This window comes from Brassica napus, chromosome A5 (genome assembly GCF_020379485.1).
Source record: "Brassica napus cultivar Da-Ae chromosome A5, Da-Ae, whole genome shotgun sequence".
In the NCBI taxonomy this organism is placed as follows: Eukaryota; Viridiplantae; Streptophyta; class Magnoliopsida; order Brassicales; family Brassicaceae; genus Brassica; species Brassica napus.
The window spans coordinates 22130974-22155484 of record NC_063438.1 but is presented as its reverse complement, the minus strand read 5'-3'; the positions used below and the strand labels follow the sequence as shown (position 1 = coordinate 22155484).

The 24511-nt window shown below is 31.9% G+C and overlaps 3 protein-coding genes across 11 annotated transcripts; all 3 read left to right on the top strand.

Annotated features, from left to right (window-relative positions):
* The first annotated feature begins 5007 nt into the window (after positions 1-5007).
* On the top strand, positions 5008-7372 carry LOC106446893 (V-type proton ATPase subunit B 2-like). 9 transcript variants are annotated; one of them, XM_048779665.1, is made up of 8 exons: positions 5008-5591; positions 5689-5932; positions 6032-6143; positions 6309-6384; positions 6475-6526; positions 6627-6698; positions 6834-6906; positions 6987-7372. In XM_048779665.1, exons 2-6 carry the CDS (start codon positions 5780-5782, stop codon positions 6690-6692), a joined length of 459 nt encoding a protein of 152 aa, XP_048635622.1. In that variant the 5' UTR covers positions 5008-5591; positions 5689-5779; the 3' UTR covers positions 6693-6698; positions 6834-6906; positions 6987-7372. The 9 variants fall into 9 exon arrangements, 7 of the variants coding, with proteins under 7 accessions (XP_048635622.1, XP_048635621.1, XP_048635619.1 ...); XM_048779664.1 differs by having other exon boundaries at positions 6624-6698; positions 6777-6906; XM_048779662.1 differs by having other exon boundaries at positions 5011-5591; positions 6282-6384.
* A 4671-nt stretch (positions 7373-12043) lies between these two features.
* Positions 12044-14675, top strand: LOC106436129 (alpha-1,3-arabinosyltransferase XAT3-like). Its single transcript, XM_022720365.2, has 3 exons — positions 12044-12893; positions 12969-13259; positions 13355-14675. The coding sequence occupies exons 1-3, from the start codon at positions 12737-12739 to the stop codon at positions 14545-14547; spliced, it is 1641 nt and encodes a 546-aa protein (XP_022576086.2). The 5' UTR covers positions 12044-12736; the 3' UTR covers positions 14548-14675.
* A 6941-nt stretch (positions 14676-21616) lies between these two features.
* On the top strand, positions 21617-23554 carry LOC106436133 (T-complex protein 1 subunit delta). Its single transcript, XM_013877090.3, has one exon. It carries the CDS (start codon positions 21733-21735, stop codon positions 23332-23334), a length of 1602 nt encoding a protein of 533 aa, XP_013732544.1. The 5' UTR covers positions 21617-21732; the 3' UTR covers positions 23335-23554.
* Positions 23555-24511: the final 957 nt, after the last annotated feature.

Here is a 24511-nt window from a genome sequence, read left to right as displayed (position 1 = left end):
AAATAAAACAAAAAAATTATATATAATTTCGAAAATAATTAATATATGTAAAACATACAACATAAAAATGGAAATACTACATTAAACATATGTAATATTACCATTTTACATTTAAAAATAACCATTATATTTATGTAATATTACCATTTTACATTTAAAAAAATATGTAAACATACAACATAAAAAAATGGAAAATTTACATTAAACATATGTAAGATTACCATTGTTCACTAAAAAAACGGTTTATCTTCATAATGTAACATTACCATTTTATAAAAAAAAAAGAAAAAAAAAACATAAATATAACTATTTGACTATTTGTCCAAGTTCGTCTATTAAACATTTTCGTTTTACATTAAAAATGGAAAAATACATAAAGATTTAAACATCTATCTTAAAATATAAAATATAGACATTAACTAAATATAAAGTATAAGAAAGAGAAATACTCAATTAAAAAAAATAATAAGTAAATATTATAAATATATAAATATACGAATTATATATACAATAATAAGTAAATGCACAATTTTAAAAAAATGGAAAGAGTACATTAAATATTAAACATCTATCTTAAAATGTAAAATATAGATATTAAGTAAATAGAAAGTATAAGAAAAAGAAATACACAACTTAAAAACAATGGAAAAAATATATTAAGATTTAAACATCTATCTTAAAATGTAAAATATAGATATTATGCAAATAGAAAGTATAAGAAAAGGAAATACACAATTTAAAAAAATGGAAAAAGTACATTAGTATTTAACCATCTATCTTAAAATGTAAATCAATCTTAAAATATAAAATTATTAGTAAATAGAAAGTATAAGAAATATAAATACACAATATAAAAATAAATAAATAATAAGTAAATATAAAATATAATCCCGAAAGATGACACGTGGCATAAAATAGAGTTTTACATTTTAATATTACTTATTTTTGAAAATTATAAAAAATATGTAAACATACAGCATAAAAAAATAGAAAAACTACATTAAACATATGTATAATTACTATTTTTCACTAAAAAAAAAAGACGGCTTATCTCCATAATGTAACATTACCGTTTTATAAAAAAAACAAAACACATTATATATAATTTCGAAAATAATAAATATATGTAAAACATACAACATAAAAATGGAAATACTACATTAAACATATGTAAGATTACCATTATATATTTTTATTTTAAGAAAATAATATGTAAACATACAACATAAAAAATGGAAAAACTACATTAAATATATGTAAGATTACCATTTTTCACTAAAAAAACACGGCTTATCTCCATAATGTAACATTACTATTTTGTAAAAAAACAAATGATATATAATTTCGAAAATAATAAATAATATGTAAACATACAACATAAAACATGGAAATACTACATTAAACATATGTAAAATTACCATTTTACATTTAAAAATAACAATAATATGTAAACATACAACATAAAAAAATGGAAAAACTACATTAAACATATATAAGATTACCATTGTTCACTAAAAAAACGGTTTATCTTCATAATGTAACATTACTATTTTATAAAAAAAAAGAAAAAAAACATTAATATAACTATTTGACTATTTGTCCAAGTTTTTCTATTAAACATTGCCGTTTTACATTAAAAATGGAAAAATACGTAAAGATTTAAACATCTATCTTAAAATATAAAATATAGACATTGACTAAATATAAAGTATAAGAAAGAGAAATACTCAATATATAAAAAATAAATAATAAGTAAATATTATAAATATATAAATATACGAATTATATATACAATAATAAGTAAATGCACAATTTTAAAAAAATGGAAAGAGTATAATAAATATTGAACATCTATCTTAAAATGTAAAATATAGATATTAAGTAAATAGAAAATATAAGAAAAAGAAATACACAACTTAAAAACAATGGAAAAAGTATATTAAGATTTAAACATCTATCTTAAAATGTAAAATATAGATATTATGCAAATAGAAAGTATAAGAAAAGGAAATACACAATTTTAAAAAATGGAAAAAGCACATTAGCATTTAACCATCTATCTTAAAATGTAAATCAATTTTAAAATATAAAATTATTAGTAAATAGAAAGTATAAGAAATAGAAATACACAATATAAAGAAAAATAAATAAGAAGTAAAAAAAACATAAATATAACTATTTGACTATTTGTCCAAGATTTTCTATTAAACATTGTCGTTTTATATTAAAAATGGAAAAATACGTAAAGATTTAAACATCTATCTTAAAATATAAAATATAGACATTAACTAAATATAAAGTATAAGAAAGAGAAATACTCAATATATAGAAAAATAAATAATAAGTAAATATTATTAATATATAAATATACGAATTATATGTACAATAATAAGTAAATGCACAATTTTTAAAAACTGGAAAGAGTACATTAAATATTAAACATCTATCTTAAAATGTAAAATATAGATATTAAGTAAATAGAAAGTATAAGAAAAGGAAATACACAATTTAAAAAAATGGAAAAAGTACATTAGTATTTAAACATCTATCTTAAAATGTAAATCAATCTTAAAATATAAAATTATTAGTAAATAGAAAGTATAAGAAATAGAAATACACAATATAAAGAAAAATAAATAATAAGTAAATATATAATATAAGTAAATACCAACTTTAAAAAATGGGAAATTACATTTTTTTTAACGCTCATTTATTATGATCTTACAATTATGATATAGGAAAGATTACGTAGACGATTCGACAACCGACAATACTACCTGCATTATGAAGACCTATGCCTAACTGCATCACCTGAGCCGTCCTATGAAAATCCACGCTTGACTAGATTTACTTGCACCATGTTGAAGATCTCTTGCAAGCCATTCCTCTTTAGTCTGTATAATTGTTTAATAAACCGCTCTCTCCAGGACTTGAAACTTGGATTTCCTCTAATCTGCAATAAATTGCATAGTCTGGGATTCGAACCCCAGACCTGGGTGTAGAAGCCTTTAAACCTTAACCAATAGGCTACGGTGCTTCCACATGGGAAATTACATTAACATTTAAAAATATATATTAAAATTTAAAATATAGATATTACGTAAATAGAAAGTATAACAAATGGAAATATACAATTTAAAAAATTGGAAAACGTACATTAAGATTTAAACATCTTTCTTAAAATATAAAATAGAGATATTAAGTAAATGAAAAGTACAAGAAATGGAAATACATATACAGAAAAATAAATAATAAGTAAATAATGTAAATATATAATATATGAATTATATATGTAATAATAAGTAAATACACAATTTTTTAAAAAATGGAAAAAGTTCATCAAGCATTAAACATCTATCTTAAAATGTAAAATATATAATATAAGTAAATACACAATTTAAAAAATGAAAAAAGTACATTAATATTTAAATATCTATTTTAAAATATAAAATATAGATATTACGTAAATAAAAACATAAGAAATTGAAATAAACATTTTAAAAAATGGAAAAAGTACATTAAAATTTAAGCATCTATCTTAAAATGTACTTATATCTTAAAATGGTAGTAAATTATATAAAAATGGAAATACCACATTAAAAAAAATGTATAGTTTTACATCAAGAAAGTCCCTATAAAACTCATTATTCCATCCACATCAACCTCACACTATTAAGGAAAATTTCAAAGCACTCGAGCAAAAAAATGGTTTCACCATCAACTCTTGCCGTCCCAGAAACCTTTAATGACCTTGACTGAGATTTTTTTATAACAACAAACTTTTTGTTAGGTGGATTCATTGTTGGGAAACCCGCAACTTCCAAAAGCCGAACTTATTCATGGGAATTGAATTGCTTTTCATAGACTCAAAGGTATTCTTACAAATTTAAATTAATCTAATCCATAATTTTATTGTTAATATTCATACTAACTCTCTCATGACCAAACCATTTCAGTTAGTAACCATTCAAGCGTTTATCCCGAAACACTTCCTTCCTCGCCGAATCAGGTATTGGTTCATGTTGGTTTAGTTTTGTTTTTGGTTTACTAACCGGTTTAGGATGGTCCTATTGTAAATATAATTTAAGTTGGTTTAGCATATATTATGTTTAAAATAACTTAAATTAAATAATAATAATATTATGCTTAAAATATAATTTCAGAGAGTTTTCAAATATAGTCAATATATAATATCTTAAATTTTTTTTTTTTAAATATACATAATTTATATATATATATTAATCTTCCAAACTTAAACTATTATATTATATATGAATAATGTTTTTAAATAAAAATAATTTCTAATTTAAAATAAAAATAAAAACAACAAATGGTTATTTTCAAATAATGGATGTAATTTAAATTATACTATCATTTAACAAGTATTAGATACGTTTTGATATATCATTATTTTCTATTTCCAGAAAACAATAAATTGTTTAACATCAATATCATCTAGGTTAAGTATACGAACAACACAAATTCAAACATCACAAAAAATATTTACATAACCATTATAATACAATAATTTAATCAAAAAATATAATTAAAAAATATTAAAAAGAATAGTTATATACTTAATATTTGAAAATAAAAGATATTTTTGCTAAAATTGTACTTACCTGGCCAAGGAGATCGACCATCTTTTTACGGATCGATCGAATGTTGAGCATGTGGTCGATCCGAAAATACTCTGCAGTTTAATAAAATCTCTAAAACATTTATTCCAACGCTCAAAAGATAGTTTTGCTAAATATGATAACTAGATAGCCAATAAAATTACAAAAAAATATTTAAATAGTAAAAAATATGTTAATTTAACGTTTTAAAATTTAAAAATAAATTTTAATTATGATATGCATTTTAACATTTATATAAATATATATCATAGCCTAAATATAAATAATTTAACAACTTAAATTAGAAAAAATAAAAATCCCGGGCGTAGCCCGGGTTAATCCCTAGTACAATAAAAGAGAGATATACTCATTAGCTGGAGTGTCCACGTCGACAATTATAATTAACCAATAAGATTCTTTTTTTTTGCCATGTCACAGACCATGTTGGACTTCTAATAATTATGACTAAACACACGGTTCTCTTTTTCGCACACAAAATTTAACATTTTCAGAAGTTTGTCCATTTAATTTATGTAGCCCAGCACGAACCAATCTTGGTCCACCAAAAGTCCATATGAACTTCCATCTTCTTCCTCGGCTACGAAACCTTTGCTTCCACAACCTCTGGGATACTGTCTTCATAACACCTCTCCTCTGCATTCAATTAATTAAGATCCTTCAATTCAGCCATCCCATTACTTGATATTTAACTCACCAGTTTCGTATTCTTCTCTGAAACGCTACCACCCAAACGGATCGCCTATACACTGTGTAAGAGATAGAAACAGAGAGAGAGAGAGAGTGGAGTTTACTAAGATAGAGATGGGAGGTGTGACTTCTTCAATTGCGATGAAGGTGGTGCTCTTCGGCCGTATCAGTTAACTTGCAAGGCAATCAGAGACAACGCATCGGTGGTCCGATGTTGGAGCTCTCTATCGAGCTAACTATTCAGCTTTTTGTCAATTTGATGGGGTTAGTTTTTTTTTCTTTTGTGTGTATTCAACTTCTACTGCTTGCTTCAGAGTCTCTCAGTTCTTAATATCATCGATACTTTCAATGATTTGATCAGAAAACGAGTATCGTTTCCAAAGGAGAGGAAATCTATCTAAATATATCCAAAGTACCAGGAGATTGTTAATATTCGCTTAGGTGATGGATCTATGAGACGTGGTCAGGTCATGGAGGTTGATGGCGAGAAAGCTGTTGTCCAAGGCAATTGGCTGTACAAGTTCAATGTTCTCAATAAACTTATTTTCTTTTGGTTTCAGGTTTTTGAAAGAACATCTGAAATTGACACCGTTCAATTCACTGAGGTATCTACTATGAAAGTCTCTTCTTTTAAGAGTTTCTGGGAACCAGTGGTTGCTTATAATGATTTATCTCAACCTTTTCTGTGCATTGTACGATTTCAGTTACTGAAAACACATGTATCTCAAGAGATGCTTGGGCGCATTTTTAACGGCTCAAGAAAGACAATTGATTATGGCCCTCCTATTTTGCCTGAGGCATACCTTGATATTTCTGGTGAGTGTTGATTGTGCTTCATTGTCTGATCTCTGAAACAAAAAATATTGTTGTTGTTTTAAGTTGTATCGGTAATACTTATAAGAAGCTCAATCAACCCCAGTGAAAGAACTTACCCTGGATAGATGATACAAACAGGAATAGATGGTCTCATGTTCCTTGCAGATGTGCATGAGACTATTCCTGAAGGCATTAATCTTAGAGGAGACATAAACGTCTGTGCTAAATACTCATTCCTAAGGTACTGGTTCTCATTGGATATTAATTGCTGTTGTTTTATATTTTCTAAAAAACCCCTCAGTGTCGCTTTGTTGATGCATCTACACCGCAGTCCTCTTCTGCAGCTGTGTTGGTTGCAACTGTGGCTAAAAAAACCTGAAACTGTGAGTTTTGCATTGTAATTTTTGAATTGATGAACTGATCCTCGAAATAATGTTATTTCAATGTTTTAACTCTGCCTAATGCCATCTTATTCTTTAGCAGGCTGGTGCCTTAACGCTTGATAATGGAATATGTTGCGTTCATGAGTTTGACAAGATGGATATGTAAAACCAGGTCAGTGATCATTTATTACTATAGATGATTAGTTTTCCTGGAGTGTTACTTAGATTGATGTTACATTTGGGTACCAAGGCTGCAATTCGAGAAGCCATGGAGCAGCCACAATAAGCACTATTTTTCTGTGTGTAGATCCGTCTACTTCCCATGTTTGAGGAGTATAACTTACTCATACGGTAAAGAGAAAGAACACCGACTCCAATGGGTATGTACTTATCTGCTTTCCATCAGAATTTTTTTGGCCAATATAAACTTCTCATGATACTGGTTTCTGCATGTTAAAAGATTTGATGAAGCTCCAAGAACAGCTCATAGCAGAGCATGAGGCACTTTACGAGTCAAAACCGAGCCCATTTAAACCCCTTGGTGATTTAAAAGGCTCCTGGAATGTCAACCGGTGCCGGTGGTGCTGCAACCAACCGAAGACTTTCCTTAAGAGCCGGAATGTGTGGGCAAAATGTGTTAATTATCATCCGTTTGTTACTCATAAGCTTGCTCTGTACAACATAAAGGTTGAGGCAAAATGTGCTGCGAGCTGATCTGCATTTTGTTTATAGATGCCATTGGAAAGTAGAGATTTGTCTGTAACCTAAACGGTTCTATAAGCACTGCAAGTTTTGATAAGTTTGGATGTTCTATGCAAGGATGCATGACTATTAACTTTACGAGTCCACGTGATATAAATCTTTTGCTCTGAAAAGTTAAAATGATTTGCATTACTAATTGGAACAACAACCACCATATAGATTTTAAACGAAATTGAAAAGATGCTTTATTACTAATTGAAAGAACAACCACCACATTGAGTTAAAAAAAGAAAGAAATAAATATAAACAAGGTTTTTCAGTTTTGATCCGTAAGCAAACAAGTAATAAAAGAAGGATATAAACCTTAGATAAAGTGTTTACGTAGGCGAAAATAATCGATCAATGAGAAACTATATTTTTGTCATGTCACCTCCTCTATTTATTTTTACAAAATGATCCTTTAACTTTTTACTTAAACAATTATAACCGAAAATATTTTTTAGTGAAATGTATTATTTATATAAATATAATTATACTTTTTATTTCCAGAATAGTTTGTAAAGAAATATTTAGTGTAAATAATATCATAATTTTATAAAATACTAAAATAAATTGGGTTGGTTTTCAACTTTCACAAATAAAAAATATTATTTCTAAACTCAGATAATAATATATCAAGAATATTCTTTTTCAGGAGAGAAAATAGAAAAATACATCGGAGACAAATCCATCTCTATTATGAAATTCCTCTATTTTAGAGAAAACAAATAGAGGAATACATTGGAGATGGTCTAAGGCATTGCCGACGTAAATGATCGATGTTGAGATTTCAACTTTTCTGATTCTTACTATTCTAATGTTTCAATATAATTTGAATATTCCCTTGGTTTATAATATAATGGTTTAAAAGTACTTTTTGTTTCACTATATAATTTTTTTTATATTTCAATGAAACTTTATACTTATTGGATATTGTGTGGCCAATTAAATTATGTATATGACTATGTAATTGATTAAATTTATATATTAAATGACAGTTTTCTAGAGTAATAACTTTTAAATATTACAGATTTTAATTAAAACTAGAAGATATAAGCCTCAGATAGAGTGTCCACGTAGGCGAAAATAATCGGCCAATGAGAAACTATATTTTTGCCATGTCACCTCCTCTATTTTTTTTTTAAAATGATCATTTTAATTTTTTTACTTAAAAAATTATAACCAAAAATATTTTTTTAGTGAAAAATATTTTTTATATAAATATAATTATATTTTTTTATTTACATAATAGTTTGTAAAGAAATATTTAGTGTAAATAATATCATAATTTTATAAAATACTAAAATAAATTAGTTTGGTTTTCAACTTTCACAAATAAAAAAAATATTATCTGTAAACTTAGAAAAGAATATATCAAGAATATTCTTTTAGGAGAGAAAATAGAAAAAATACATCGGAGACAAATCCATCTCTATTATGAAATTCCCCCATTTTAAAGAAAAAAATAGAGGAATACATTGGAGATGGTCTAAGGCATGGCCGACGTAAATGATCGACGTTGATATTTCAGCTTTTCTGATTCTTATTATTCTAATGTTTCAATATAATTTGAATATTCTTTTGTTTTATAATATAATGGTTTAAAAGTATTTTTTGTTTCGCTATATAAATTGTTTTTATATTTCAATGTAACTTTATATTTATTGGATATTGTGTGACCAATTAAATTATGTAAATTACTGTATAATTGATTAAATTTATATATTAAATGACAGTTTTCTAAAGTAATAACTTTTAAATATTACAGATTTTAATTAAAACTTATTACATTTTAAAACAAAGAGAGTAATCTATAAACTAACTCTATATATATATGAAGACAAAATTGTAAAGTGGTCTCACCTTGAATTTCTCTCATTCTGTGCATTCCTAATTGGAAGGAGATAATCAACATAATATTATGTTATTTTCAGTATATTAGAAATAGTCGAACCGTAAACCAATTAAGGATGATGTAGGGAAGACATAAAAATGTATTTCCAGTTATCACAAATATAAAATCAGTTGACAACAACTTAATTATGTCCACGATATGACAACATAGAAGAGTTTTCATACCTTCTAATATTATAATATCTCACTATATTTGTGGCTAAATCAGTTTTATTTAGCACAAATACTAACTCTATTCTTGGTGTTTAAGCTTTTCTATCTGATGATATTAGTAGTTTGATCCCAAAAAAAAATTGGTCGAACTGTACATTGTAATTGGAGTAAGAAAACAAATAAAAATCAACCAAAGACTTTTAAAGTATATGAAACAAAAATTGGAAATAACAATTATCTGTAATTAAAGAATAGTGCAATAAAATTGTAAAAATGTAAAATAAAACAAAAAATATACACAGAAAGAAAGATTTAGTAAAATAAAATCATAATATAATTTCCATAATTGATAGTGTTCAATTACACTAAAAAATCTAAATTTTCAACATACACAGTTTTATTTACATATTTAAACCTATTATCTAATTAAAATGATTCTAAAAAAAGTGCCAGCATGAAGAGTTAGAAAATATACGATAAAATATAATACATAACGTTAAAAATACATTATCACTGATCACTAAAAAATCATGTTAGTAGTAATAAAAATGAAATGACAACACATTTATTAAAACCATAGAATAGCACACAACAAGGTGTTATTAAAATATACAAACTACAAATTAAATATGGTTAACGTAAACACCCATAAAAATTAGACATCACATTTGGATATATTTAAATAAATAATTTTAAATATATTATATTCTTGGTAATTTAAAATTACTTAAAAAGAAACTAAATTATTAAAAAATCAATATACAAATAAAACTGAAGTAATATTTTGTAACGTCAAAATAATAAATGAATAAAAAATATATTATGTTAATAAAATAGATTTTAGATTTTAAAGATTTCTAATTCATGTAATATTACAAAATTCAAAATATGTTTATTGCAATTAATATTTTACCATTGGATCTATTAAAATAATATTCTAGATCGATATTCAATTGTCAGTTTTCAACTATTACACGTAAAAAAATATTATTAAGTACGTTTTTTTTTAAAAGGGGGTTTTATATTTTTAGTAGGTTATTGGAGTACTTTTTCTTTTCGTGAATTTATTCGAGATGAGATTCCGATCTTTTAAACTAAGATAATTTATGTTCTATACATAATTATATTTTTTTTACATAACTCTAAGTTCTCAAACTTAATTCTTCATATTTTATTAGTTAATTTTGTTACATATAATAGAAATACTTACTTCAAATTAAAAAAAAAAACAAATTTGAAAATTAGTTATATATAATTTAATATACAAAAATTCACATATAAATAAAAATGATAAATGTAACAAATTTAAATATATTAACTGCGCGTAGCGCGGAGAAAGGATCTGGTAGTTTATAAAAGCTTATAAAATAAATAGTAAAACTTTGAAAAAGTTCGAAATTAAAACTGCTTTCGACTTCCGATAGGCTTGTAAAAGTTTTATAAATAGCTTTGACGAGAATGCAAGACTCGTCCCCAAACTAAAATAAATAGTGATTTTCCTATACATCTATTTATTTGATTATCATACCATGTAAAATTTCATTATCAAAGACTATCAATGATAAAAGGTAAATGAAAAATCTGGTCATGAATGGTATCAAAGACTATCATTCTTTTGCCAATGATTTCAACTTCAGCTGTTCTCATTGGATGAACGAAACTACATCAGTCAATTGATAATACGTGAAAGATTCTTAATTGTAGAAGCCTTGAGCTTTTTTTTTTGAAGAAACGAGAAAATAAAATTACCAGCAGGAAAAATCATTCTCCCAAAGAATATTAACTGATGGTTGACATAACCACATTAAACAAATCATACGGCTGCCGTCTTTGAAGATTGAAAAGAAATGAATAAATATTAGGAAATCGAGTATCTTACATATGTAATCAAAACTTATCTATATTATTAAAGTTGAAGTACACATTGGGATTGTTTGGCAATATGAATACTAGTTAAAAAATAGTACTGTTTGGAAACATGGATAGCAGTAAATTAGAAAAAATAATAATGGGCTTATGCTACTAAAAAAATTGAAAGTCCATTACATTATATTAAAAAGTAATGGATCTATGTTACTTGATATATATATTCAAATCAAAATAATAATTTAAAATTAATTTATATCAAAAATTCATTCAAAAATATACATATATTCAAAATTTGATTTTTACTAACATATTTTCCAATAACTATTATAATTTTTTTAAATATATATAATAAAAATACAATACAAAATCCAATTTCAAACACCAACTTAAATTATGGTTTTATATTTCACATTAAGTTTTAAAATATAATATATGATTATTTATATGATTGTACGTATAAAATATTATTAATTATAAGAAAACTTATTTGATGGTACGTATAAAATACGATTAGTTATATGATAACACATATTTTGTAACCTATGATAACACATATAGGATATATATAATAGTGATTAGGGGTGGACGTTCGGATTCGTTTTCGGGTCTTTTTGGGATTTCGTGTTCAGTTCAGATCTTTGAAGATTTGGTTCTGATTTGGATAACCAATTTAAATAGGTTTGGTTTAAATATTTGGATAGAGAATTAATAATTATTTAAGTATTTTTAGAGTTTTGAGTATTTTTTTAACTATTTAAGATATTTACGTTTAATTATTTCTATATATTTTCAAGCATTTATTCGAACTTAAAAGTATCATATATATAAGTATATAAATCTATTTTGGATACCCAAAATAATTCGGTTCGGATCGGATTAGGTTTCAATTATTCAAATACCAAAATTTTGAATAATTCAGATATTTAATCAATTCTGGTTCGGATTTAGTACTACTTATTCGGATTAAGATCGGTTTGAATCTTCGAATTCAAGTTTTCTACTCAACCCTAAATAGTGACATAAGAAGCAAATATCATCATATTTTTTTAAAAAAAATAGATCCGCACGGGCGTGCGGGACAAAATCTAGTTTCTATATTATGGTTAGGTGATCATAATATATATATATATATATACTAATTTACATTAAAACGAAGCTAATTAAAAAGAAGAATCGTGGGGAGCATTCGTTAAGCTTCTTACTAAGACTTCATGCCCTCCAAATCCTTGCAGTACTCTCCAATGCCGGCAAGACTTATTAATTAATAAAATCCTGTTCTTTTAATAATAAACCGAACATTAAATTTTTTTGATTTTCAACACGTAGAACTTCTAGTTCGTGATCCTGTCTTAAGATCCCGACATTCACAGAAAATCATTGAACACGAGTAGCATTGTCGTCGTTTTTATATACTTCTTACAAAATTCTCTCCAACATTGATTCACCTCTACATTTCCGAGTAAACCCTGGTTCTAGAGTTTCCTTGAAGCACAAGGAAATAAAAAGTTTTGCGTAACTTAAGAGACGATAGAGATGAAAGAGAAGGATCTTCTTTACCATACAATACTTGCTCGTAGCTTTAGCAAAAACGAGCAGAAGAGACTTGGCTATGGAGCTTTCATTGCCTCTCTTTTCTTCGTCTTCACTCTTTGCACCATCTTTAAATCGTATCTCAACCTATTACCAACCAGTAAGTCCCTTTACAACGCTTTCAAAGCGCCAGAAAACGCGGAAACAGCAATTAACTAACGTCTTCTTTCTTCAGTGGATACGCAATTATCAGTGGACACTGGTCTAAGGATGGTGAGAGTAACAGAAACGCATAAATCGCAAGCGTTTAACAGCAACTATACAACAACATCTGGAGCTTCTGAGTCTCTCATTAGCCCGACGACTCAAAATAACATTACATCAAATGTTACAAATACGCAGAGATTAACCAGTTCTGAAGATGACAAGCTAAGTGTTTGCAACGACACAAGCTTGCCCAAGAATTATCTTGATTTGTTTAACTGTACTACACCCACTTCAATCTCCAATGAACAATCTGCTTCAGGTTCACATTCTTAACTTTTGTCTTTGTTTATTTAATCGTTTTAAGCATTTTCTACATATTTTAATGATTCTGAAAATGTTTTGTTGAATTTTCAGACGGCAATAAAATGGATGAAACGATAAAGTGTAAGAAGCAATCAAGAACAGAGATATGCGAGTTTAACGGCGACGTAAGGGTCCACGGTAAATCCGCGACGATTCTTTCCACAATCACGTCTGCCTTTTCGGGGAATTCCACGTGGCAAATGAGACCTTACGCGCGAAAAGGTGACCTTGTGGCCATGAATCGCGTTAGAGAGTGGACAGTGAAGTTAATACAAAACGCTGACCATTTAGAGAACGCTAATTTCTCATCGCGATGCGTTAGGAATCACAGCGTTCCCGCGATGATTTTCTCTCTCGGAGGCTACACGATGAACAACTTCCACGATTTCACCGACGTCGTGGTCCCTCTTTTCACGACGGCGCGTAGGTTCAACGGAGAAGTTCAGTTCCTCGTGACGAACAAGAATCAACCGTGGATCAACAAATTCAAGGAGATTTTAAGGAGTCTCTCGAATTACGAACTGATTTACATCGACGGAGAAGATGAAACGCACTGTTTCACCACCGTCGTCGTGGGCCTCAATCGCCATCCAGAGTACTTCAAAGAGCTGACGATCGATCCTTCGCATTCCGAGTATTCCATGTCCGATTTCCGGAGGTTCCTAAGAGACACATACTCGCTGAGAAACGCCGCCGTGAGTACCGGAGAGAGTCTGCGGCGGAGGCCACGGATGCTGATTATATCGAGAGCCAGATCGCGAGCGTTCACGAACACCGACGAGATCGCGAACGCGGCGGGAGAAATCGGATTCGAAGTCGTGGTGGCGGAAGCGAACACAGGCGTCGCGAGTTTCGCGGAGACGGTGAACTCGTGCGACGTGATGCTCGGCGTTCACGGCGCGGGGCTGACGAACATGGTGTTCCTGCCGGAGAACGCGGTGGTGATTCAGATTCTTCCGATCGGTGGATTCGAGTGGCTGGCGGATACGGATTTCGGGAGGCCGGCGAAGGGGATGAATCTGAGGTATTTGGAGTACAAGATCGCGGCGGAGGAGAGCTCGCTTGTGCGGCAGTACGGACGTGATCACGAGGTCGTTAGAGATCCATCGGCGGTTGCGAAAGGTGGGTGGACGGCGTTCAAGGCAGCCTATTTGGTAGGGCAGAACGTGACCGTTGATATAAACCGGTTCAAGCCGGTTCTTGCCAAAGCTTTTGAGTTATTGCAGAGACGACAGTCGGTGTAAAATAAATATTTACTGCATTTTTACTCTAAATTCTTGTAGTCGTATCTTACAATACTAAAATGGTTTAATCATCAACCCTTAGCATGTCCATGTCATCTTAAAATAACTAATCATATGCTTTTTGTTTTGCCACTTCGTATCATATTTCTCGATTTTGAAATTTGAATTAATTGGCTTTATAACCGGGAAATGCAGGACCGTCCTAATTAAAGTATCTGATGGATCTTAAACCGGTTCGGTTTTGGTGTTTGATCGTACCGTAAATGTATCCGTTAGAAAATTATTGACGCAACGATACATAATAAAAGCAGAGGAGCTCTCTCTCTCTCTCTCACTCAATTTATCGAGGAAGTCTCCCTTTGTACATGTGGGGAACTGGTGAGATTCTTAAATCAATAAGTTTCTTCTTCGATTTATGTAATCTGTAGATCCTGAATTTGCTTTTGTTCCGTTGTTATCTTGTTTGGAGTTCGCGTGAAACTGATGTGATCCGTAATCCTCTTTGCGATTTTGATTTAGGGTTTCAAGTTTTCTAAATCGTTCGTTATTTATGTGTTGCAGTAGTGATGTTGAATCTACAAGAGAAACGAAACGCTTGAGTCATTCGTGAAACCCTCGTAGATGAGGTACTTCTCTGTCTTACGCTAGAGTTTGATCTATTGTAAAGCGTGATTGTGCTTTAATTTGGTGGTTTAGTTATGGATATTACGCTAGAGTTTGATCTATTTGATTTCTTTCTTGTGCTAGCACTAGCACCATTGTTGATTCCTTAATATCTTATTTGTGAGAGTAAAGGATTACAGAATGTACGATTGTGTTCATGAGGAATAGACATAGGGAATTAATATTGAGACAGAGATTTTTTTTTGAGTTCCAAGTTTTATTCTTTCACCTGTTTTCATCATACAAGTAACATTTCCTCTTTTTTTGTTTTGTTTACAGTAGTATGTTTGTGTGGAGAAAGCATCGCTGACAGATTCCATTACATCATACCTCTGGATAGAGTCACTGAAACAATTGAAGATAAGATGGGATCTTGGAGGCAAAGAAGTAGCAGCAGTAAAACAGTTAAGCTCTTTTACTTTATCTTCTACTGTTTTGTTTCCAAGTTTGGTTTTTATTAAACCCCAAAGAAGATCATAGGCAGACACTAATTCAATAGTGTTTTGTCAGATTCTTATTTGGGGACATTGTCCCGTTGCGTGAAGCCTAGACCCTGAGAAAAGTTTGAAATCATAGCCCCAACAACTCTATTGGTTAATTGGTGGTAGTGCATGTCTAAGTAAATGATGGAAAAAGTATGACAAAATTTTGTTACCCACGGCTTACAAAACACAACCAACGGCTTAAGAAAAGTATTTAGACAGAGCTTTCCATAAAGTTTTTAGACAAAGGTTGGCTGGATCAAACGACCCGTGGCTTGCAAAAAAATGTCTTTAGGCAGACAAAGACTATGAATGAATGTTTGGTTGGATCAAATGTCCCGTGGCTTGCAAAAATGTCTTTAGACACAAAAAGACTATGAATGTTGGGATGGATAAAACGACCAACAGTACAACATAAAGTCTTTAGACATAGACTATGAGTTACCCACGGCTTATAAAGTCTTTAAACAAAGTCCATGAGTTGATGAAGAGGCTTTAGAAAATATTGCTACCCACGGCTTATGAAAAATTTTTAGACAAAGACTTTGAGATTCTTGCTACACACAACTTTATGTAAAGTCTTTAGACAAAGACTGAATCTGGCCAACAACAGCTCTATGAGAAGAGTCTTTATGAAAGTCAAAACTACAACTACCCACAGCTTTATGGAAGTCTTTAAGCCAAACAGAATCATTGCTTGACGACTACCCACAGCTCAAAGAATGTCTTCTGACAAAGACTAGGGGGTTAGTTTTCAACTCTGTGGATGGAGTGGAAAAAACGTCTTAACGACGTCTAAATGCAAAGAAGTGGGTTCCCTGCGTTACCAGTACCCATGGCTTAGAAAAACAACAAACGGCTTAAGAAAAGTTTTTAGACAAATTTTGATTGAACCCTCGGCTTGCTAAATCTTATAGAAAAATCTTATGAATTAGTTTCTGCAGTTGTTGGATGAAAGAACGACCAACAGCTCTGGAAACATCTTCTTAAGTGGCTTATAAAAGGTCTTAAAGATGAAGACTATTATGAGTTGGATGTGAAAAAGACATCACCACAAGCTGATATGAATCAAAAACAGACCACAAGTCTTAAGAGAGAGAGAGAGTATGAAAACAAACCGCTAGACAGACAAGGATCAAAGGCTGAAAAAGAGTTTAGGACAGATGATATGAAACAAACACAGAGTATGAAAACAGACAGATGGTTTAATCCAAGTCTTAAGACAGAGAGTATGAAATAAACATTGAGTTGGTTTTGACTTGATTGCTGGGAAAAACTACCAACAGCTTAAACCAAGTCTTAAGACAGGGAGTATAGACCAAAAATTGATTTTCTTGCTACACACAGCTTATGAAAAGTCTTCAAGATGAAGAGTATGAATTGTTTATAACAAACCTACTACTTGTTAGATGGAAAAAACTACATGCGGCTTAAAAAGTCTTAGACAAAGACAATGGTTGTTTGAGTTGTTGTACGGTAAACACGACTTAAACAGAGACTATGAACCAAAACAATAGTCATAAGGCTTAATAACAACTAGACAGAGAAGGACCAAAAGCTGAAAAAGAGTTTAAGACAGGTTTTATGAATCAAAAACAGACTCCTTACTTCACCACAAGCCTTGGCAAAGTATTTAGACAACGACTACATGTCGGTTTTTGGCTTGTTGGATGGGGAAAACTACCAATGGCTTAAACCAAGTCTTAAGACAGAGACTGTGAGCCAAAATTGAGTTTCGTTTTTAGCTTGATGAAAGGGGAAAACTACCAATGGCTTAAACTAAGTCTTAAGACAAAGACTATGAGCCAAATTTGAGTTCGTTTTTGGCTTGATGGAAGGGGAAAACTACCAACGGAACGGCCTAAATGAAGTCTTAAGACAGAGACAATAGACTGAAAACTGATTCGGTACTTTACTATCTGACCCTTGAAAAATTTCTCAAATAGTGTTATCCAAGACTATGAAAGGAATTAAAATAGTCTTTAGACAAAGATTCGACTTGTTAGATAAGAAAAAAATTGATCAGACTATGAATGTATAACACATTCATTACTTTACCACTCACAAGGTAAGAATGATGCATTTAAGTGAAGCATAGACTGATTAATTCTGAATTTTGCAGGTATGTATGTGCTTCTTCAAATTGTTAGAGACTCATAGAAGATTGATTTCAAGTGTAGCAGATTTCTTTGACAGGTATGTGCATTTCAAACTTGTTTGTAATTTATTTGGTAAAATTATGAAAATCATAAGGAGTCACAAACATGAAGTAAAGATTAGTTTCATCTGTTCAGGTTTGTGCTTCAGAAACTGCTCATTGAGGCAAAGGCTTTTCTCAGGTATATGCTTTTCTTGACTTTGCTCTTGTAAATTGGAATTTTTTACTTAATGAAAATTTACAAAGTTAAAGTGATATATATACACATAAACTAAAGAAACTGGAAATGAATCTCTATGCTCCATTTAAGCTGACTAGTCAATATTTCTATAATGGTTTAGCTAGCATCCGTGAGATTCTAGAAAATTAATTGCTAACATATCCATTGATGAACAGGTAGATTGTCTACTTTGATTTTGGAGTATTTCTTTTTGTGTTTACAGTGTTTGTAATCTCTATTGCATGTATTATATAAGGTCTCTTAATTTTTTCAAATGAATGTATCTTCGAGCTCTTGTAGATCAAAAGTAGACGAGAGACTCCTCCATATAGTGGTGGTAGTTTTCTTAAATTTCAAAGGTTTCTGTTTTGTTTTATACTCATAAGCTTCACTGATCATTCTAAAAATAGTGTTAATAAAACTCTTTATAGTTTTGTGCTTGTATGCATTATAAGGTCTCTCATTTTTGAAATGGATGTATCTTGTAGTAAGTGAGAGCCTCCTTCAGATTTGTGGTGCTAATTTCAGTGAATTTCGAATGTTTCTGTTTTTGTGTTATCTCTATTGCATGTATTATAAGGTTTCTAATTTGTTGAAATGGATGTATCTTGTAGATCAAAGTAGGTGAAAGACTCATGCATATTGTGGTTTCATTGAATTTCAAATGTTTCTGTTTTTGTGTCAATACTCCTCCTAACCCTAAATGATCGTTCTAAACATGTATAGTGTTAGTATTCTCGTAAGTTTGGTGCTTGTATGAGCTATAAGGTTTCTCATCTTGTAAGATAGATGGATATCTTGGAGTCGTAGATCAATAGTATTCTCTTTAGTTTGGTGCTTGCATCTACTATAAGTTTTCTCATTTTATGAAATAGATGTATCTCTTGTAGATTCAACATGTCTGAAAGACTAGAGATGGTGGTAGTAGTTTCTTTGCACCTTGAATGTTATGTTTTCTTTAATGCTCCTTACCCTGGGTGATCATTTTAAACATGTGAAATGACATCTCTACGCTGATGATTATTATGTGAGATTCTTTAAATTGTATATATTAGACTTGAAAATTTCCATGTTATGGTATTTGTGTCTGTGCCTTGGTTTCTGAGTCTTGGCAAAAAAGTAGACATCATTTAATTTTCACAATTTATGGGATTCTTCATCATATGCTGATGATTACATGTTGGATTGAGTTTTTACTATAACAGTGATCGAGAATTCTCTGTTATATACGTGTGTCTATCATGTGATCTCTTACTCGTACAGAGCCGATGAAGCTTCTTAAGTTTCTATGATTGATGTCAAATTCAAGAAAGTAGCTGTATGTTAAGTCTAGTAGTTGTAAACATTTGAAATAGGTACTCTCGTCTTCTCTTCTCTTCTCTTTAGGTCGACTAAATGTGATGTCAGATATTTTTTTCTGGAAATTATTGACTCTAGTTTATGTACAAAATCATCCAAGTTTCTGTTTGTTGTCCGGCAAATTATCACACTGAATTACTATTACATACTAAAATAATAAGACTCGGATGTGTTATGTGTTCATCTAAGGAACGGCATAATGTGATTGGTAAACTAAATTCATTTGAGAGTCATGCTATTGTAGATAAGATTCAGCTGTAATCGTTAACGAAAAATCAACTTAGTTGTTGTCTGTCTAAACTAAGATCATTTTAATTTTGATGTTATGTACATAAACAATAATGTCTTTATGTACTTTTCAGCTGTGTTAGAATTTTCTTGCATTTTGGTTGGTTAATTTATCCTATGGTGTATGAATTATTGCTCATTTTATTGCATATTGCTCTTTAGAATATAATTAGCTATTGTATAAATTGATTTCTCGACTCTTTTCTGTATCATTTCTCAACTTTATTGGGAAGAAATTTATTCTTGTACGTTTATCATAAATTATATATGCAACAGTAATGTCTTTATGTACTTTTCAGCTGTGTTAGAATTTTCTTGCATTTTGGTTGGTTTATCCTATGGTGTATGAATTATTGCTCATTTTATTGCATATTGGTCTTTAGAATATAATTAGCTATTGCATAAATTGATTTCTAGACTCTTTTCTGTATTATTTCTCAACCTTATTGGGAAGAAATTTATTCTTGTACGTTTATCCTAAATTATACGCAACTAAAAGTTGATTGGTATTTCGTATGGAGGATAGTTGAAGATTAATTTTATTCCTTTGAACTTTACTATGATTCTACAAAATGTCAACAAACAAATAAAAAAGTAAATATCAATTTATGAGAAGTAGAAGAACTAAAGAGCCTTTGATAACTTGTTACAGCTTCATTCTACAGATATCTGATGATTTCAACTGCATATTTCCCTTTTTTTTCGTCTCGTTGATCTCTCCAATCTGTGCATTAAAACACCAATTAACTCAAAACATTAACGTTTTTGAAACCAAACACTAACTAAACTCACTTCTTACAGTCTTACCTTGAGTCTCCCTTTCCCGCTAACAGAGACAACATCACCAGTCTTTACGGTGGTTCCAACAAAGAAGAATGATCTTTTTTTTTCTCAGCAAACTAAACATGAGAATGTAATGGAAGATCGAAAAGAAAGCTAAGGTACCTGCAAGAACGAAAGAAAGTGAGAGTGAGACACTAAGATTAAAGCTTTAGAGCAACCAACCAGCCAGTTCTGTTGCATACTCTTCAGTTGGACACTCTTTGTTTGGTCTAAGATATTTTCTGGCAACGGATAGTGGCTATTACCAGTAGCCAAATATTCATTTCTAGAGGTTTCAGGTATCCGTAGATACCCGTCTTCTCTTTCATCGAGAAAAGCCTCAAGATAAGCATCTACTTCCCTTTCTATGCTTAAAGGCAAAACCACCTTTTTAAATCCAAGTGAAAGAAGACAACAGCTTTATCATACTGACGGCTGCAAAAAAACAATAGACCATAAGAGAACAAACAAAAACCTCAGAATCAAAGGATATTTCTCACTTCATTGCAAGACCTTAACAAAAGATATACCTATACAGTCCCATTCTTGATGCAGTTCCTGAGATTTTATGAAAAACCATCACAATTCTCACACACAATCTCTTGTTCATGCTTCGATATGAGAAACGCCGAGAACCTTAAACTCCACAGATTCATCTCACAAGCGGACTGTGAACCACAAGTAAACGGTACACAAAAGTAAGCACTAGGTGGAATCTCATGCTAGAAAACAGCAACCGTCACCATTCGCTGCGAGACGTCGTGATAAGGGTCTTCGGAAGCTGTCTGGAGATAAGCGAAAGAAGTGTCTCGGCCTTCTTCTTTATTCTAACCCAAGAGTTGACATCAACATGTGGGACTCTGCAAATTCTCCGACCACAAACCCTTCCCTGTCTGGTAAACGGGAGTTAAAAAACGATGGCCGAGATTTAACAAGCAGTTAAACCGGACTTCGCTCCGGTTTACTTTTATTTGTTCGGTTATCTCTAAACAATTGGAATTAACTTAGAAAACCGGAGATATATAATGGGCCTTTATGGCTAACAGGCCCATTTATATCAGGAAGATATTAGTTCGTGCAACCAAAGAGCACCGTAAACCCTAGAGCGTCTCTTTCCACTGTAACAAACTGATCTAAACTCATTTCCCTTTGAGATCAAATCAAATCTCGAGCTCTCTCCTCTGTACTCTACAATGGCGGCGGTAACGGCATCGAGACCTCGCGCATCCAAGGCCGAATCCTTCGTCGACAACAAACGTAAAGAAGACATCCGCTCCGCCAACATCAACGCCGGCCGCGCCGTCGCCGACGCCGTCCGCACGAGCCTCGGCCCCAAGGGAATGGACAAGATGATCTCCACCGCGAGCGGCGAGGTCATCATCACCAACGACGGAGCCACGATCCTCAACAAGATGGACGTTCTCCAGCCGGCGGCGAAGATGATGGTGGAGCTTTCCAAATCGCAGGACTCAGCCGCCGGAGACGGGACCACAACGGTCGTCGTACTCGCCGGAGCCTTGCTGAGAGTGTGCCAAACGCTTCTAGGCTCCGGGATCCACCCTACCGTGATCTCGGACGCGCTTCACAAGTCTTGCGCGAAGTCCGTTGATATCCTAACCGCCATGGCCGTCCCCGTGGAGCTAACGGATCGAGATTCGTTAGTTAAATCGGCGAGCACGTCGCTGAACAGTAAGGTTGTTAGCCAGTACTCGACTCTGCTCGCTCCGTTAGCTGTGGATGCGGTTTTATCAGTTATAGATCCGGAGAAGCCGGAGATTGTTGATCTGCGTGATATCAAGATTGTTAAGAAGCTTGGTGGGACTGTTGACGATACGCACACTGTTAACGGTTTGGTGTTTGATAAGAAGGTGAGCCACGCTGCTGGTGGGCCCACGAGGATGGAGAACGCTAAGATCGCTGTGATTCAGTTCCAGATCTCGCCTCCCAAGACTGATATTGAGCAGAGTATTGTTGTTTCTGATTACACTCAGATGGATAGGATCTTGAAGGAAGAGAGGAACTACATCTTGGGGATGATTAAGAAGATCAAGGCCACTGGTTGTAATGTGTTGCTGATTCAGAAGAGTATTTTGAGGGACGCTGTGACTGATTTGTCGCTTCATTATTTGGCTAAGGCTAAGATCATGGTGATTAAGGATGTGGAGAGGGATGAGATTGAGTTCGTGACGAAGACGTTGAACTGCTTGCCGATTGCTAACATAGAGCATTTTAGGGCTGAGAAGCTTGGGTATGCTGATCTCGTTGAAGAAGCGTCGCTTGGAGATGGGAAGATTTTGAAGATCACTGGGATTAAGGACATGGGGAGAACCACCTCTGTTCTTGTCCGTGGATCTAACCAGCTTGTTCTTGATGAAGCTGAGAGGAGTCTGCACGATGCGTTATGTGTTGTTAGGTGTCTGGTGAGCAAGAGGTTTTTGATTGCAGGTGGTGGTGCGCCAGAGATTGAGCTCTCGAGGCAGCTAGGTGCTTGGGCTAAGGTGCTCCATGGGATGGAAGGTTACTGTGTGAAGTCTTTCGCTGAAGCTCTGGAGGTTATTCCTTACACGCTGGCTGAGAATGCAGGTTTGAATCCTATTGCAATTGTGACTGAGCTGAGGAACAAGCATGCTCAAGGGGAAATCAACTCTGGGATCAATGTGAGGAAAGGGCAGATCACTAATATCTTGGAGGAAAACGTGGTGCAGCCTCTGCTTGTGAGCACCAGCGCAATCACTCTTGCAACTGAATGTGTAAGGATGATCTTGAAGATCGATGACATCGTTACTGTGAGGTAGTGTGGTAGTTTCACTCTCAGTACACATCTCTTGCTCTATCTATCTTAAGCTTTGTTTCCTTTTTGGTGTTTTGGTCTGTTTTTGTTTTTGTTGTAATGGTTGAACTTAGACCATCTTTACTTTCATCATGTTCCATTGCAGCTAAGTGGTCTTCTTTGTGGTTTAGTGCTACTTTGTTTCTTTCTAGTGACTTAATATCAAGATTTCTCCTTTTGCTTCATATGTTGATTATGATTTGGTTATAATGCAATGCTAGAAGTAGAACCAGAAATTCATTTGCTTTGATTGTGGGACAAAAAAGCAGCCTAAGTGGATAATCAACTAACCATAGACTGGGTCACATTTGTTACAGATTCGTTGTATAGCTTAACACAGTATACAATTGCATGAACATTATTTGCTCCAGCTCATTGGTCTTTCAACAACCAGACCCAATCAAAACATAAATTACTACTTGCTTCTCCACTGTCGACTTGATTCTAGCTAAATCATCTTTTCATTTATTCATATTCTAGTTGCAACCCAATTTCGATTACAACTCAAAAGTAAACAATTACGCTCTGAATGTGGAAAACCCATCAATAATTAATCCATTTTATACGAATAATCTTGAGTAATATAAGTTCAAGGAGCAACCACCGTTTTTTAGTTAACTTGTTCTTTTATTCATGTTACTAGATTCTAAAAACGGCTGTATACAAATGTACCATTACTCAGCTTGAATATAAAAAACTATAATTATTTTTCCACTGATCTACAATGTCACAACTGACAAGGAATTATAAAATAATTTTAAGTAACTTGTATACTCCGTACATTTTTTATTTCTTAATGGGACACATGCAAGATTTCTATTTTCAGCTCATCATATGAGAAACTCTGTCAAAAAACAAAGGATCAACATTGATACATAGAAAGAAATCAACAACACAATCATCAGATCACCCTAAATCAACAACAACCAGGCAGCCACAGAAAAATCTTATCATTTTAAAATAGTCAATGTGATCCCATAGAATCCGTATTGAATGAAGATGAACTGTTAGTTCATCTACAAACATCACGATAGAAAGCTCAATAAAGTCGGTACGATCCCTGGTACTTTTTTCTATTCAATACAGACTACAAAGGTAGTCAGACACTGGCTCACATAAGAGCAGCATAATCCATCACTCTC